This window comes from Neovison vison, chromosome 6 (genome assembly GCF_020171115.1).
Source record: "Neovison vison isolate M4711 chromosome 6, ASM_NN_V1, whole genome shotgun sequence".
In the NCBI taxonomy this organism is placed as follows: Eukaryota; Metazoa; Chordata; class Mammalia; order Carnivora; family Mustelidae; genus Neogale; species Neogale vison.
In genome coordinates, this window is record NC_058096.1 from 67,472,723 (window position 1) to 67,489,397 (window position 16,675).

At 34.5% G+C, this 16,675-nt stretch overlaps 1 protein-coding gene across 6 annotated transcripts in view; it reads left to right on the top strand.

Annotated features, from left to right (window-relative positions):
- Positions 1-15,667, top strand: part of STXBP5L (syntaxin binding protein 5L) — a 415,834-nt gene extending 400,167 nt beyond the window's left edge. For all 6 annotated transcript variants that reach the window (XM_044251475.1, XM_044251473.1, XM_044251477.1 and 3 more), the window contains 5 exons: positions 4,625-4,985; positions 9,828-9,993; positions 12,673-12,784; positions 14,442-14,662; positions 15,221-15,667. In XM_044251475.1, coding sequence (XP_044107410.1) covers positions 4,625-4,985; positions 9,828-9,993; positions 12,673-12,784; positions 14,442-14,662; positions 15,221-15,262 — 902 coding nt within the window. In that variant the 3' untranslated portion in view covers positions 15,263-15,667. The remainder of the gene's footprint in view (positions 1-4,624; positions 4,986-9,827; positions 9,994-12,672; positions 12,785-14,441; positions 14,663-15,220) is intronic.
- The last annotated feature ends 1,008 nt before the right edge of the window (positions 15,668-16,675 follow it).

A 16,675-nucleotide genomic window follows, 5' to 3' on the forward strand; every position in this document is an offset into this window, starting at 1 on the left:
TAAGTATTCTCTGTACTGGAAACTATTGAAAATTTCATAAATCATACTATCCCAACATTTGTTATACAGCAAATTACCATTCCTTAGAATAAAATAATACAATTAATTCTATGGTAGTAAACTGTGGAACTGCCCACCTAAACAATGCCTTGGGAGAAAGGTTTCTGAAAAGCACTACAGAAAACCATAATGCAAAATTTAAAGTATTTAATGAATTGAAGCATTTCTCTAAAGCTCCCTGTCAGATCAGATCCTATGAGTATTTTTTTAATCATCCCTGAAGAACTCAGAATGATTAATCTAGGAGCAGTCTGACTTGACATGGCTTTCTAAAATCCTTGGTAACCTTCCCATCTTGTTTCAAAGGCATGGCACATAATTTATTTCCTTTTTATTCTAGTGCCTAAAGAATTTAATATAAGTTAGGAGTACTTTGCTAAAGCATGTGTTGTATTCTCTTGAATTATCTTTCTTTCCTTCCAAAGAAGAGAAGAGTGTGATTCCTCATGCAATTCCTTTGAATACTTTAAAATTTGTTCTCTGTAACTCTTCCTTTGTATTTCCTATGTATGATGTTTTCAGATAGTTTTTAAGTAGAAAAATAAAGATTTTTATTGATATATAGGATAAGGAATTTTTTTTTTGGATAGGAATTTTATTTTAAAAGTATACACACACACACACATACACACACACACAGAATACTAAGTTAGAAGGGCGCCTGGGTGTTTCAGTGGGTTAAAGCCTCTGCCTTCAGCTCAGGTCATGATCTCTGGGTCCTGGGATTGAGCCCCGCATCGGGCTCTCTGCTCAGCGGGGAGCCTCCCCCCCACCCCACCCTCTCTGCCTGCCTCTCTGTCTGCTTGTGATCTCTGTGGGTCAAATAAATAAATAAAATCTTTTTTTAAAAAAAGAATACTAGGTTAGAGTAATATTTTGTTAACTGGTGTGCTAAATTCATGTAGATTTTTACTTATAGGTGGAATAGTCAGCTCTCTACTAGTGTGGCAATTTAGATGTATGTGTGTGTGTGTGTGTGTGTGTGTTGATCAATTGAATTGATCTTCTCATACTATGGATACTAGAGGGCCAAGATTAAGGTGTCAGCGGTTCTAGTTTCTTCTGAAGCCTCTGTCCTTGGCTTATAGATAGCCACCCTTACCATGACTTCCCATAGCTGTCCTTCTGTGTCCATGTACCCCTGGCATCACCCTGTGTACCCTAATCTCTTCTTAGACACCAGTCAGTTTGAATTAAGACCCACTCTAACAACCTCCTTTTAACTTAATCATCTCATTAATTTAAGGCTCTACCTTAAATTAATCACCTTCTGAGGCACTAGGGTTTAGGACTTCAACATATGAATTTGTGGGACACAATTCAGCCCACAAAATGCACTGTATTTTGAAAGTTAATCTGTTAGGGTCACTTTAATTATAAACACACTTCATGATGAGAAAATATTTTACTACATTCCTAATTTTAAAGAAATATGCACAATTCTCTTACAGTGGTTGAGTTAGAGCCAGATCGGTAAAGTCATAGTGAATTATAAAACATTAATTCAATCCACTATTTAACCAATAAATTGTTATCCATATTGGATACCTAATATGCGCCAAGCATTCCTTACAAGTTTAAAGGTGAAAATCTAACTCTTGTGTACACAAGTTTACAAGCATAAGTGGAAGACAAATTTCTAAGAGATATTCTAACAAATACGGTTTTCTATGTCACAAGTCTAGAAATATACACATCTGGAACTAATTTAACGAATCTCTCAATATTACAGGAAAGTCCTTTACCATTCTTAACAAACGACATAGACTAAAAATGATGGCAAAGTACAAAATAAGTATAGATTTAACTTAATAATGTGGTATCTGGTTAGTAAATATTTGCAAAGCTTTTCCTTAACTATTTAAAGATAAATAATGGGAACCTGTCTTCTCCAATTTTCCGTCATTATTCTCCAGTTCTTTCAAGACTTTAGTTAATATATCAGTTCACCAACTGTAACAAATATAACACAAATACAAAGGACAAAGGGAGCATATGAGAACTCTCTGTACTCAATTATCTGTAACCCTAAAATTGTTCTTTAAAAAAAGTATTTTTTAAGCGATACATAAAAGAGTTAACTGTGAAGCTAGGTTCAGATGTGTTTCATAAACAACCATGGAAAAGAGAGAAAGCCTAACTGGAAGATCTAAGAGACTACTATGAACAATAATATGCATATAAAGTAAACAACCTAAAAGAAACAGATAAATTCCTAGAAACATAAAACCTACCAAGACTGAATCATGAAGAAATAAAATGTCTGAACAGATCTATAACTAACAAGGAGATTGAATCAGCAATCAAAAGCCTCTCAACAAAGAAAAGCCCACTTCTCCTTTTTAAGGAATCTTTTCACATTTATTTACTGTGGTTGTCTTGACAACAAATTCAAGGATATGAAAATTTGAAGTGAACTAAATCATTGAATTTTAGAATTGAAAACACCTAAAGATTATCCATTCCGTGTAGTTATCCCTTTAGTCTGTATCAGAATTACTTGGAGGGTATGTTACAAAACAGATTATTGGTCCCTACCTCCAGAGTTTCCAATTCAGTAGGTCTGGGGTGGAGTCTGAGGATTTGCATCTTTAACAAGCTCCCAGGTGATTCTACAAATGCAACTTTACATGCTGGGATGGAAAAAGCTATGATTCTTGCCTCCAATGTGGAAAAAACCCAGTGCTTCCTCCTTCTGAGCTTGTCCTATGTACCTCTTTTACTTTCACACTTCTTCCACACTTGGAACACTTCCGACACCAAACGCGTGGAGGTTTTTCTTCATAGCAAGCAATTCTTTGCAACACCAGCAGAATGTCCCACAATTTAACTCGACTCTGATACTATCTGCAAGTAACTATCACATCCCACAGGTTAAGGGCTCAGTTCCACAAAACTGCCCTCTCTCCTTCCTTTAGACACCAGTCACAAGTCTAGTTTGTTGTGTTGCAGTGTGGGAAGGCCCACACTGAGTGTAGAAGTTACTTAAAAGAAAATTAAAAATCTTATATAAATAAATAAGAGAAACTCTCTTGAATCTATCCTCCAAAATGCTCCTTTTCATTTTTTTCTTTAATGCAAAATTCCTTGAAATGCTTGTGTTGTGTTCACTATTTCCAATTTTCTTCTCCGTTTCTCTCTTCTCCATTCTGAAGCTTTCTCCCATACCCATCAATATAACCTCTATCTAGGTCACCACTGACCTCATGGTTACATCCAATGGTGAGTTCTCAGTGTACATCTTACTTGACATGTCAGCAACATATTGCAGTTTACCATTGTCCCTACATTAAAAACTGACTTGAACCTTTTCTGTTTTCTATTTATATTCAAGGCCAAAATGAAATCTACCATCCTCATGACTTCAGTGCCATTGATAATCTGATGGGTCATGTATTTGTATTTATTGTCTGCAACTGTCTCTAAATTTCTGACATAGATATCCAGCTACATAACATCCACTTGAATGTCTAATAAGCATCTCAAACTTACCATGTCCAAAACTGAGTTCCTGGTATTCCTTTCCTTTCTCCCATATTCTTTCCCACATCTGTTAACAACAATCCAATCCTTCCCGTTTCTCAGGTCAGAAACATTAGAATCATCCTGGACCACTCTGTTTCTTTCACACTCTAAATCCAGTTTATTAGCAAATTCTGTTGGCTTGACCTTTACAGTATCAAGTTACCTCCTAAGCTGTACAGTATTCTGTCCTCTGGGACTGGTAGAAAGACCCATAGGTAATAATTGGTCATGGATATTCAAATTTGAAGAATCGAGGTAAAAAAATTTCTTTTCCAGATAAAGATATATAACCCTGCCTAAGAGCCAAAGGATTTTTTAATATAATCAAAATTGCTAGCCTGAATTTTATATGTTAAAATTTCATGAAGTGTTCAATTTCAAAAGAGAAAAAAAAACATTTTCTAGTAAATGAGCCTAAGAAATAAGGAAATGGGTATTGGGGAAGGTATGTGCTATGGTGAGTACTGTGAAATGTGTATGCCTGAGGATTCACAGACCTGTACCCCTGGGGCAAATAATACATTATATTTTAATAAAAATAATTTTAAAAAAATAAGGAAATGGAATCAGATGGTATGATTTTTTTCAGTTGAACTTCTTTCAATAAATGAAAATTATGAATTTTCTAAAATTTGCTTTTTAAAAAAAAGATGTTAAGGGGGACTATATAGTATGTTAAAAGAATACTGGATTAGAAATTAGGAAACCTGAGTTCTAGTTCAGGCTCAGCCACTAATTTGCCATGTGATGTGCCCCAAGTCTCTTCACTTTTCTGGGTCTCCATTTTCTCATTAATAAAATGAAAAGATTTGATAAGTTGATGTCTTAGGCTCCTCTGAGACCTAACATTCTACGATGCCAAGTTATTGCAAATGATGAACTCATAAATCTACTGGTTTATTTATATTACTGCAATATTATGACACCATGATATAAATTATCATTATAAAACATTTACTGCCCATAAATGAATAATAACCATTTTAGAAAGAATTTTACATTGGTTTTTTTTTTTTTTAATTTCACATTGTTTTTATAGGTACTTTCCTCTCACTGAAAGGTGCTGTGCTAACATTCTCCTGTATGGACCGAAATGGTGGATTAATGCAGCCGCCATATGAAGTTTGGAGGGATCCAAACAACGTAGATGAAAATGAAAAATCTTGGAGAAGGAAACTGGTCATGAACTGCCCCTCCCCATCCCAAGAAATAGGAGATCATCAGTATACAATAATCTGCTCAGAGAAACAAGCCAAAGTCTTCTCACTGCCTTCTCAGACTTGTCTTTATGTTCATAACATCACCGAGACATCTTTTATACTGCAAGCAGATGTGGTGGTCATGTGTAACAGTGCCTGCTTGGCATGCTTTTGTGCCAATGGGCATATCATGATAATGAGGTACTTGCCTTCTTTATAAATTATCTGGTAATCACAAAAATGTGACCAAGGTACAGTTCTGAAAAGTATGTGTAATGTGCAATCAAGAAGCAACATGAGATTATTGAATGATTTGTTTGACAATTTAAGGAGACTATGAGGTTTTTATTTTTTACTATTTGCTTTTGCTAAAAATGCTTTGTATTATGAATGAAATATGTATTTTCATTGATTTCGAGGAATCTAAGGAATGAGTAATTTTTCTAGTCATTTACACATTCATTCACAAGCATTTACTGAATAATGTTATCTCCCAGATATTATGCTAGGCATAAAATATAAAAGTGAATAAACTACAAGGAAAAGAAATGAACTTACTTTTACTGTTTTATAGTCCATGCAAGAACTTTACATATAGAGTTAAATTTGGTCCTTATAATTTCTATAGGACATAGGAAAACAAAGTATTATTTGCATTCTCTATTTTACATATGTTAATAAATTAAAGCTCAAATTTGCCTGAGGTTGCAAGTCTAAGAAAATAAGAATAGCACTGAACAGTATTTTAAAAGACATCACTGCAACTGAAATATAATATTGTGTAAGTTTAAGGTGTACAACATGATAATTTGATAAATGTATATATTTTGAAATTACTACCACAATAACATTAGTTAAAACATCCATCACCTCACAGTTACCACTTTTTTGTGTGTGGTGAGAACTTTTAAGATCTACTTTTCTAGCAACTATTTACATACTGTATATAATACAGTATGGTTAACTGTAAGTCATCATGTATATTAGAACACCAGAATTTAAAAATCTTAATAATATGGATCAGTTGAGAAATTTCATTATATTGTTAGTAAATTAAAATTCATGACACACAAAATTAATTACATAATGATTTTATAAGTTCAACAAACAATAAATATAATCTATGTAGAAGTCACTATCATTTGTTTTAATAACTCACCTGGTTCCAAAAATCGCTGAGACAGTTAAGCATTATACTATGTCTGTGAAGGATACAAAAGCTAGTAAAAACATAATCCTAGTCCTTAAAAAGCTTACTATCAAATTGGGGGAGATAAGACAGATACACAAGTAATTATAACACAAAAAAAAATACATATTCCAGCAGAGGAAATATAGGGTAAAATCTTTTAGACACAAACTAAGTCCTCAGAATTCATAGTCATGAGACAGTATATGTTATTAAAAAGCAGATGTTGGAAAGAAAGTAACCTGAAGAAGTAGATTGGGGTAAATTATTGAGGACTTTAGTGGGAGGCTAAAGAGTTTGATATTAATCAGTGAGCAGCTAACCTTTCTAGCTATACATTAGGAAATAATACAGAGAGCTTGAAATGGTCTTCTGAACTAAAGTGTTAGCTATATAGAAAGCAAGGTAGAAACAGATGTGAGGGATAATTGAGGGAAACTTGCTGAATGTAAAACGGATTATGAAAGGTAATGGAGATTATTTTATTTGGGGATTAGAAGAGAATTTAAAGGTTAAATTTTTTTTATGAACTTGAATAACAGTAATGCCATTGGCAGGTAGGAAACTCATGAAAATTTGGAAAAGCTGATAATGAGAAGTTTGAGAATGAATGCCTTGAATTTGAGGTGTTTTTAAGCCATCCCATAGAACTTTGGCAAGCAATTTCAGGTGTGGACTCTAAAAAAATATAGAATATCCAGCTTTGGAAGTCATCCATGTAAATGCATTAGTGGAAGTTACAGGAGTGAATGAGATCATCAAAGAAGATAGTATAAAAAGAAAGGAGAAATAGACTGATCTGGGAACAAAAACTTAAGGATATCTCTACATTCATATAGTAGAAAAGAGACAAAATCCAGCAGAGGATAATGAGAAGTCATCAGAGATACAGGAAAAAGATGAGAATAACTTCATGAAAGGATAGAAGAGTATCCAAACAAAAGAAAGAAGACCACCAAAACAATGGTCAAGAGGTAGTCAGATATAGCTGAGAGCCAAAGAATTTGGGTAGAAGAAAAAACATTAGGCCAGGCAACTAAAAGGTATTAGTGATCCTTGAGACGGCAAATCTTGGGAGCATGGTAGAGGCAAAAGTAAATTTTCAATGGAACTAGAGGCAGTGGTATAGATCAGGAGTTGACAAACTACCACCCACAGACTATATCTATCTTGCCCTTCCCCTAATCTGATATTGTATAGCCTGCAAGGTAAGAATGGATTTTAAATTTTAAAACATTGAAAAAAAATCAGATAATATTTCATAATATGTGAAAAATATATGAAATTCAAATTTCAATGTCCATAAATAAAGGGTTTTTTGGAACCCAGCCACATCCATTTGCTTACATAATGTCTGGCTGCTTTTGCATAAAAAGGCAGAGTTGAGTAGATGTAAGAGAGACCCAGTGACCTGCAAAGCCTACAATATTTACAAGCTGGCACTTTAATAAAAGTTTGCTAACCCCCAGTGTAGATTATTGTTTCAGGAAATTTTTTGGTTAAAAAAAGTGATGAGAAACAAGAAAGTTGTTCAAGAGCAAGACTAGGTTTTCAAGAGTGTTTTTATTGTTTTATTTTCTTTAATAAGGGAGACATGAGTATATTTGTAATCCAAAGAAAAGTAGTTAAAGTTTAAAAAAAAATAAAAACAATCATTTACTGTCTTCTCATTCTCTTAGATATTTCTGGTTCTTTCTCTTCTTATCTGGTTTCTTTTTCTCAAACTGTTTTTTGGTTTTTGTCATGGAAATCATTCCAGTCTTGTTTGAAAATGATGACTTAACTCCTAGAATGCCTTAGTTTCAAGGGGGAAAAAAAATGTATATCACGCATATCCTTTTGTCCCCTAAGCTCCCATTTAGTCACTCCAAATTTTTATTTTAAATTAAAAGACATTAAACTATTGTCACAGTTGAGATTTTTGGCTTGATAGTGATTACCTTATTTTTGCAAAATTTTAGTGTGTCTTGTTTTCTCAAGTGATTTTGGGTATATCTGAAAATTTATTTTCATTTAAATAAATATGTGCTACCACTGACACTTTGAGGAGGGAAATTTCTTGAGAAACGACAAACAATAGTTTAAAAACCAACAGGAGTCATAGCAACAGGAGAGTTATTATTTTCCTAGACCTTCCCAAATCCTATCAGAAATGAACTTTACTGAGTTCATTCTCAAGTCCTACTTTTCTGATAGTTGGCGGGTAGCTAATGATTATCTATATGCTAATGTACCCAGACCTAGAAAATAGTAGAAAGTGATACGTGAAGCTTATTTATAAATGAGTTCTCAGACTGGGCTGTGACAGTCATATTTAGTGAGAATCATTGATAGTTTTGTGAACTATTTCCTTATAAAATGTCCCCTGCACAGAAAAAAAAAAAAAATCTATTTTTCAGCTTTAACATCATTTAGTTCCAAGCTTGCTTAGGCAACACATATAATAAAATTATTTAGTTCCTAGTCTTTTACAATTGAATTACTCCCTAAAATAATTATACCATTTTTGTTTCTTGGCTTACCTTTATTATGCTACATAAATAATGTAGTTTATCAGAAAAGTCTATTGGCATCCCTTCCCCATTGCTACCCATTTATTTGACTGAATCTATCATGGAAGTCTGTTTAATGGGATTTGTTTTGGACCCATATCTTAGAGACCTTAACTACTTGAAATGCTGTAACATATAAGTCTTTGAAATTTACATTTAGAGAACACCTCAGTTCACACAAAACACATATCAACTGCTCAATAACCATATATGCCTAATGGCTACCATATTGAATGATTTGGTGCTAGAACCTCATGGAAAGCTTATTCCAATTGCACAGATTTCAGGTCCCTTTTTATATTATGAAGTTCGAAGGCTTAACTTGTAATTACAAACTACTTTCATAAGAGAAATCAGTACTTTTTTTCAAGGTACTGGTTTTATCTGGGATAATTTAAAATTATTATACACATCAAAATCAGTTGCATGAATTCAAAGTTTGAAATTTAATGACAAGTTTGCAGATTTTTCCCCTTTTGGCATTAGAGGTGTGATCTAAAAGCAGTGAGATTAATTTTCTTTAGTATTTTGCAAAACTGGCTCATGGCAGCATCCAAGGGGACATTCTAATAAGTATTTAAGCAAAATCATGGGCTACAACATTAGGATAAGACTATAGCCATTTGGTAAAACACTTGACATGAGTGATATTCCTTTGGCTATGCAAGTTCTGATCTATTATCTGTAACTTATTCTCATTCCCATATAACCTCAAGCATGATTATTTATTAATCATGCCTTCAGCCCAGGTGAAGTGATAGGTAATTTTCACATCCTGTGTATAGAGGGAGTAGAGGAATGGGGAGCAAAGCCACTCTATTGCTGGGCACAGTGAACTTGATCCATTCCACATGTCCATTAGTGCATAACTTCCTCAGACTCAGGAGTTTTGCCTAGAAGGGGGATAGTAGGCCAATTATGTAGCCAGCCATTTCTAGCTATGGTGTTTTTGCCATAACCAAAGACTATAACCATATTGTAGGAATTTGTGAAATGTTGCAAAATATATACTGAAATTTCTGGCCACTACCATTAATCCAACCTTCAAGGATATCTGCTAAATATCTGTGTGGATTAAGATAAAGAACTGGGCCCATGATTTTTTGTGTGTATGTGATTTTATATGAGTCTAGTTTGTTTTTTGTTTTGTTTTTACCACTGAGACTTCAAGAGAATAAAAAGAAACAACCATAAAATAGTGGTATAAAAATAATTTTTATGTAAGAATCTGCACATTTTACACAGAAATTAAAGCTTCTAACAACTTGAATATGAAATGTGGATTTGCTTTTTTCCATTCAGCCTACCTAGTCTTCGCCCAATGTTGGATGTTAATTATTTGCCACTGACAGACATGAGGATAGCACGGACATTTTGTTTTACCAATGAAGGCCAGGCATTATACCTCGTCTCTCCTACTGAAATTCAGCGTTTAACATACAGCCAAGAGATGTGTGATAATCTACAGGTAGGTCAGGCACATTTATGAAAACATTGGACATGGTTGTAAAAAGAGAATGAGAGAGATATCTAAAAGCTAAAATATTACTGGGCCAGGCAAAAAACGTGCCTTCCCTAGAATATGTTTTGAATATATGTTCATCATTGTGATCCTGTCAAGTTTAATGTGGGTCTAGAAAAAGAGAGAGTAAGAGAGAAAAAGGGAAAGTGAGAAGGAGAATGTGAAGATCATACACATTAATGGGTGATTTTTTTTGTTTGTTCATTTTATTCTTTTTTTTTTTTTTTTTTGCCTATGGAGAATCCTCTGTAAGATTATAAACTCTCTCTCTCTCAAAAAAAAAAAAAGATTATAAACTCTTTCCTTCTAAGGTGGGGAATATGCATGTACACACAAAAATTTTGCATACAATTTAGAGAGCTCTTGGACTTTTTTTAAAGAAATCTAAATTTTAATTAAGAGCCATACAGAACAAATACACTTCCTATAGGTTAGAATTGGGCATTTTTCTTTTATCATAGAAGTAAGCAGAGCCTTGAAACAGAATAAATATAAATGCCTATCTAACCTTGGATAACCAGTTATAAAATTTTAAAAGAACATCTTAAAGACTTAATTGGTTCAACCCCCTTATTTTATAAAGAAGAAAACTAAAACTCACCCATTTTAATACAGAGGTTGAGAGTATAAACTGTGAACTATTTCAGTTGTATTTTGCCCACTTGTATAACTTTGGGCATTTTACTTAACACCCTGTATGCTCTATCTTGGAGCCATTGAGAACTAAGTAAAAATGCTGAACATAGTGCCTAGAACAGAGTATATTTTAAAAATAAATAATAACTTAATTATTAGTTATTCAACAAATACTTATTGAGTTGTTAACATATACCTGGTACTTGGCATATGATAAAATACAGTGATAAAACAAGATACGACTCCCTACCCATTAATGTGATGGGAGCTAAGTAAACAGACAACTACAGCACTTTGTGGAAGAGACTGCCTATATGTGGCTGTGTCAGCACTAGAGAGACATGGAAGAGGGGCCCCTGGGTTGATGGGACAGCAGGGACGGCTAGTTAGGAAGAGTTGTAAGGGCTGAGTAGTTGTCCATAAGAATGGATGGCTGAGAATAGAAAAAGAAATGATATTCCCAGCAGAGTAGTTGCGTGCAAAACCCCAGGGGGCGGTCAGGAAACTGCCAACAAAGTGCAGAATTAGTGAAAAGGATGGAGGGATAATGCTGGAGAATTATTCCAGAGCAGATCTTGGAGCACCTTATATGAGCCTAAGGAATCTGGCACTTATCCCAAGGGCAATAGGGAGTCATTAAAAAGGTTTAACAGATTGGTTTATGAAAACTAATATTCTGGTTGCATATGGTTTCGAGGAATGAGGGAGAACAATCAGGGGGGGTTTGTTTTTTTTTTTTAATAATTAAGGCCAAAAATAAGTGTCTTAAAATAAGGCAGCCAGCAGTGAGAATGGAGAAAAGTTGGCATATTCAATAGCTATATAGTGTCATCAATTGGATTGGAGGGTTCTTAGATGTAGCAGTGAGGGAAAGGAAGGAATTAATAATGATTTCCTCGGTTTCTGGCTAAGTCGATACCGCTGCCATTTTCTAACTAGAAGGGATCCAGGAGGAAGAGCTCAGGTCTGGTGAGCAGAGGTGAGAGAAAGAGGATAAAGAATGTCAGGCTGCAGGTTCATAGACAAACTGATATTAGGTCACAGATCTACAGACTTTTGGCTGACATTTCTTCCTCCACACCAGTTGTTCTCAAATTTTAGTCTGCTTCAGAAAGACATGGAGAGCACATTAAAAATATATATAACCAGAACACATCTATGCAGATTCTGATTCAGTATGTGAGGAATGAAGCCCAAGCTCCCGTATTTCTAACAAGGTATTTTTCCAGTCATTCTAAAACACATCAAAATACTGAAAACAGGGCACCTGGGTGGGTCAGAGGGTTAAGCCTCTGCCTTCAACTCAGGTCATGGTCTCAGGGTCCTGGGATAGAGACCCACATCGGGCTCTCTGCTCAACAGGAGCCTGCTTCTTTCCCTCCCTCTGCCTGTCATTTCCTCTGTTTGTGCTCTCTCTTTCTGGCAAATAAATAAATAAAATCTTAAAAAAAAATACTGAAAACAATTGTGTCTCACTATGCAGGAGTTATTTTGACTCATTTGTCTTGAACCATTTCCTAGTTATGTACTTCATACAAAAATAAATCCAAATGTTCTCCACATATTACCAAAGGCTTCCCTCTTCATGGGGGGGGGGTCTGTGCTTGATTCAGGGAAGGGGGTTAAGACAGGAAAGAAGCTATTGGAATTGAAAATGTATCTGAAATCCAGATTGGGAGTAATTGATCAGGTGGAAATTAATCCTAAAATAAATATATTAGCTTCTCAATTTTTCTAAAAGTAAAGGGGAGAAAAGAACAGGGCAGAAAAATGAAAATTTTCAGACTCCAGCTGTTAGAGAAGGAAAGGAAAAGGAGGTGGAGAAAGAAATGCCAGAAATAAAATTGGGAACAAAGCAAAAATTGCCAGGAAAATATATGGAAAGCAGACTATCTTTTCATTCCGTGCTTTAACGTAGTATAGTGTTATCTTTTTTCTATTGCTTTATTTTTAGTTATTCTAATGCTTTTTTGTTTGAATTTGATACAGGACATGCTAGGAGATTTGTTTACTCCCATAGAGACACCAGAAGCTCAAAACAGAGGCTTTCTCAAGGGGCTGTTTGGTGGCAGTGGACAAACATTTGACAGAGAAGAGCTCTGTGAGTAAATTCCTGATTATGAAACTGTGCCACAGAAGACCCATTTCTCTGTGTGTGTGTGTGTGTGTGTGTGTGTGTGTCTAACTTAATGTAATAGGTGGTTTCAAATTCTAGACTACGGTGGTTTTTTTTTCTGCTTCTATACCATGAAAATTATTATTTTTTTCCAAACATGAATAAAATCAGTTGCTTCATATTAGGAAATAGTTTAACAAAAAAACAGTACATGCAGTTCAAACAAATAATGAGTAAGCTAATAAATACATCATTTGCAAATAGATCATACCTGCAAGGCAAGGTGAAGGTAGTTGCTAAATTTTGGAAAAAATGTTTATGAATCCTCCTGCCTTTAACGACTGCTGGGAAGCAGATTCTTTATTCAGAACACAAAGTTTACCAATGCTACAGAATAAGTTAAAATTCTTCCAGTGAAAGTCTGATGAATAATCAAAAAAGAGTAGAAAGACACTAGAAAACATTGTCAGAAAGAACGTATTTCCCAGAATATCTCAACCCTATTTGGTCCTGCAGATCAAAATTCCTTTTCTCTTGAACTTTTAACAAGGAAAAGATCTAGGTGCCTCCATATGATGGACTACTAATCAGCCATAAAAAGAAATGAAATTTGATACATGCTACAATAGGGATGAACCTTGAAGACATCATGCTAAATTAAAGAAGGAAATAAGGCCACATATTGTATGATTCCATTTATATGAAATGTCCAGATTAGGCAAATCCATAGAGACGGAAAGTAGATTAGTGGTTGCCAAGCACTGGCACAAGTTGGGAGGGGGAGTGACTGTTAATGGGCACAGAGTTTCATTTTGGATTAATGAAAATGTTTTAAAATTAGATAGATAAAATTTGCACAGCTCTGTCAGCACACTAAAATGACTGAGTTATACACTTTGTATAAAGTATGTGAATTATAGCTCAATTAGACTCTCTTTTTAAAAAAAAAAACCTTTTGATATTATTTGAGAATGCTCACTAAATTTCTACCAAGATAGCTGTCGTTCAATAAAAACTTCCAAAAAAATCATTGAAATTAAACTGAACTTTGTAAGTGATAGGGAAATTTTTATTCTTTTATAAAGTAACAAAATTACAACATATGTATACTAATGTCCATCATGCACACCCTGTTCTCTAGTATTTACTCCCCCCCACACACACATATCTTAAAATAGGAACAACAACTGAGGCCTACAAAGGATGACAGCAAGATGAAGAGAGATGTTAAGAATGAAGACTTGGGCAGAAATTTAAACAAATGAACAGACCTAAGTTTGCAGACCCTGATATGGGTTAAATATGAGATCACATATATTGTGAGCATCCCAATTCAGCAATGTCAAGAAATGCAATGCCATAGAAGAAATGCAATGCCATATTGCATGGAATCCACATACATATACACAAAGACAGACAGTAAAAATACGGTTACTTCACAGTATCAGACTCCTTCACAGACATTTTCGTGGGTAAAAACCAGCACCTCCAAACATACATCCATGATAGGACCAAATATGTCTCTCTCTCTCTCAATGAGAATTATGACAGAATTTAAGGTAAGTGTTTTGGTGATAAACTTCATCCTAATTACTTGAATTACTGACAATATGTCTTAAATTGCTATGGCTTGAATCCCCAGTTGGGGAAGCTTCAGCGGGAAGAGCATCTCGCAGCCTTGCACAGCACATTCCCGGACCAGGTGGTATAGAAGGGATGAAAGGTGCTGCCGGAGGGGTGATGGGAGAGCTGACACGCGCTCGGATCGCACTTGATGAGAGAGGACAGAGGCTAGGAGAGCTGGAGGAGAAGACTGCAGGCATGATGACCAGTGCAGAAGCATTTTCCAAACATGCACATGAGGTAAATGGCTTAATATAGGCATCTCCATACAATAATAACTTGAAACACTGGGCCTTGCACAAGAAAGCCCAGAGATACCACTGTAAATAAACCTGAGAGCCAGAGTAATCTGGATCTTGTTATAAGTATTATGATTTCCCCAGTATTTGGGAGAAAAATGTTTTAAAATACTATATTAATATTTCTTTACCTTAGGAGATAATCTAAAAAAAAATTATTCATTGGTTCTGATACATTGGGTCTATATTATGCATCTGCTACTAAAAATGTGCTTAGGTATATTACATGGTCCTCCTCGCTCAACCAAAAAAGGTGGGAGGGGTACTAGTAGCTGGAACCCACACACTCCTTTTCGCTTCAGTCATTAAAAATCAGCTGAGTCTTTACAGATTGATTATTTTTAAAAAATCTTTTCATATGTACTTTATTTCAAAAAATAATGGAAATAATTTATAAATTTTGAGATTTAGATCTGCATGATTGGTTCAATATGAGCTTGCTTTGATTAGTACTTTTAAAGATTTTTAAAAACATTTTATTGACTATTTTTTCTTGCAGTTAATGCTGAAATATAAGGATAAGAAATGGTACCAATTCTAAACTTCTAAAGAAGCTGTGACTGCTTTGAGAAACCATTATTCAGGGAAACAAAATTTATTCCCAGCATCACTATTCAACTTGCTAGAAGCCAGTTTCTTCTACAAAATGTTCCATTACAGTCTATCTGAAGTTATCACAAGGGAAATTTATTAGAGACACTGTACAACCCAAAGGCTGAAACCCTGGTTAAAATCCCAAGACATGGCTGAATTTGCCTTTTCCTAACGTGGAATGGAGCTATCATTTTGGCATGTTGTTTGCTAAGGATTTACATTTAGGAACTATGGGGAGTCCTTCTGATTTGAAAAAATCTGTACAAACAAAAGCATTAATGCACTTAATGAAAAAAAAATCTTTGCATGATAAATTAACATCTTAAGAGGAAAAGAAAAAAAAGCATGTTGTGACAGAAGAAAAAAAAGATTATGACAAACTATTTTTATAAATTGGGCCACACCTGACAATTTAAAAAATCTGTATTAGAAGATATCAGTGTATTTCAAGTACATTTGCCATACCCAACAGAAAACATCTGTAACTTTCATTATACTAGCACATTATTGAATTCTTATGGGAAGTCTGATTGTTTGTCTCTCCATAATATTTTACATCATCACCATTATGAGTCATAATTGAGTATTGCCAGAACAGTAAGTCATTCCTAACAGTTATTTCCATTTGTCACCTTCAGAACAAGTGGCTTTTTTTTAGTCATAAACCATGCAGGGTTGGGTCACAAGCCTGGCTTGTGCTCTGCAGGGGAGTTGATGATTAAGTTTGGGGAAACTAGACTACAGAAACAGTGCAGTTATCTTTGAGAACTGATTTCACACACTCTGAATTTCAGTTTCTAAAGGGATATATTTTTAATGCTCCATTTGTATCTTTGTCTGCCAATCACACAGTATATTACTGTTCCAGCCCAGTAGTGTCTTCAATCCAAAGGTGCTCTTGCAGCCTGACACTCACAGACCAAACTGGTCATTCTCTTTAGTATGATTCAGTAAAACCTCAGTAAATGTTTTGGGAAAGGGATTCTGATTTATTACATTTCTGATTAACAAGGGCTTTCATTAGTAAATACTTTTTAGTTCAATACTTAATTATTGAAAATCTTTGTAAAATGTGGTATTTTTGCTATCTTGGCCTTAGTCACCATTATGGGCAACAGAAATACAGAGAGAGTTTAATGATACAAAATGAATAATTTTGTCACTCATTAGGCTAAATGATATAAGCCACAAATTATGTCAATAGATACCAAACACCTACTCCTTGTTCAAAACACTTTAAAAAGTGAAGTAAGGACTATCCTTAATATGATAAAAGTTACCTGTCATAACAGCGAACTCTAGAGACAAAAGTAAATAAATAAAGACACCTGCTATTATTATTTAACATGATTCTAGAAGC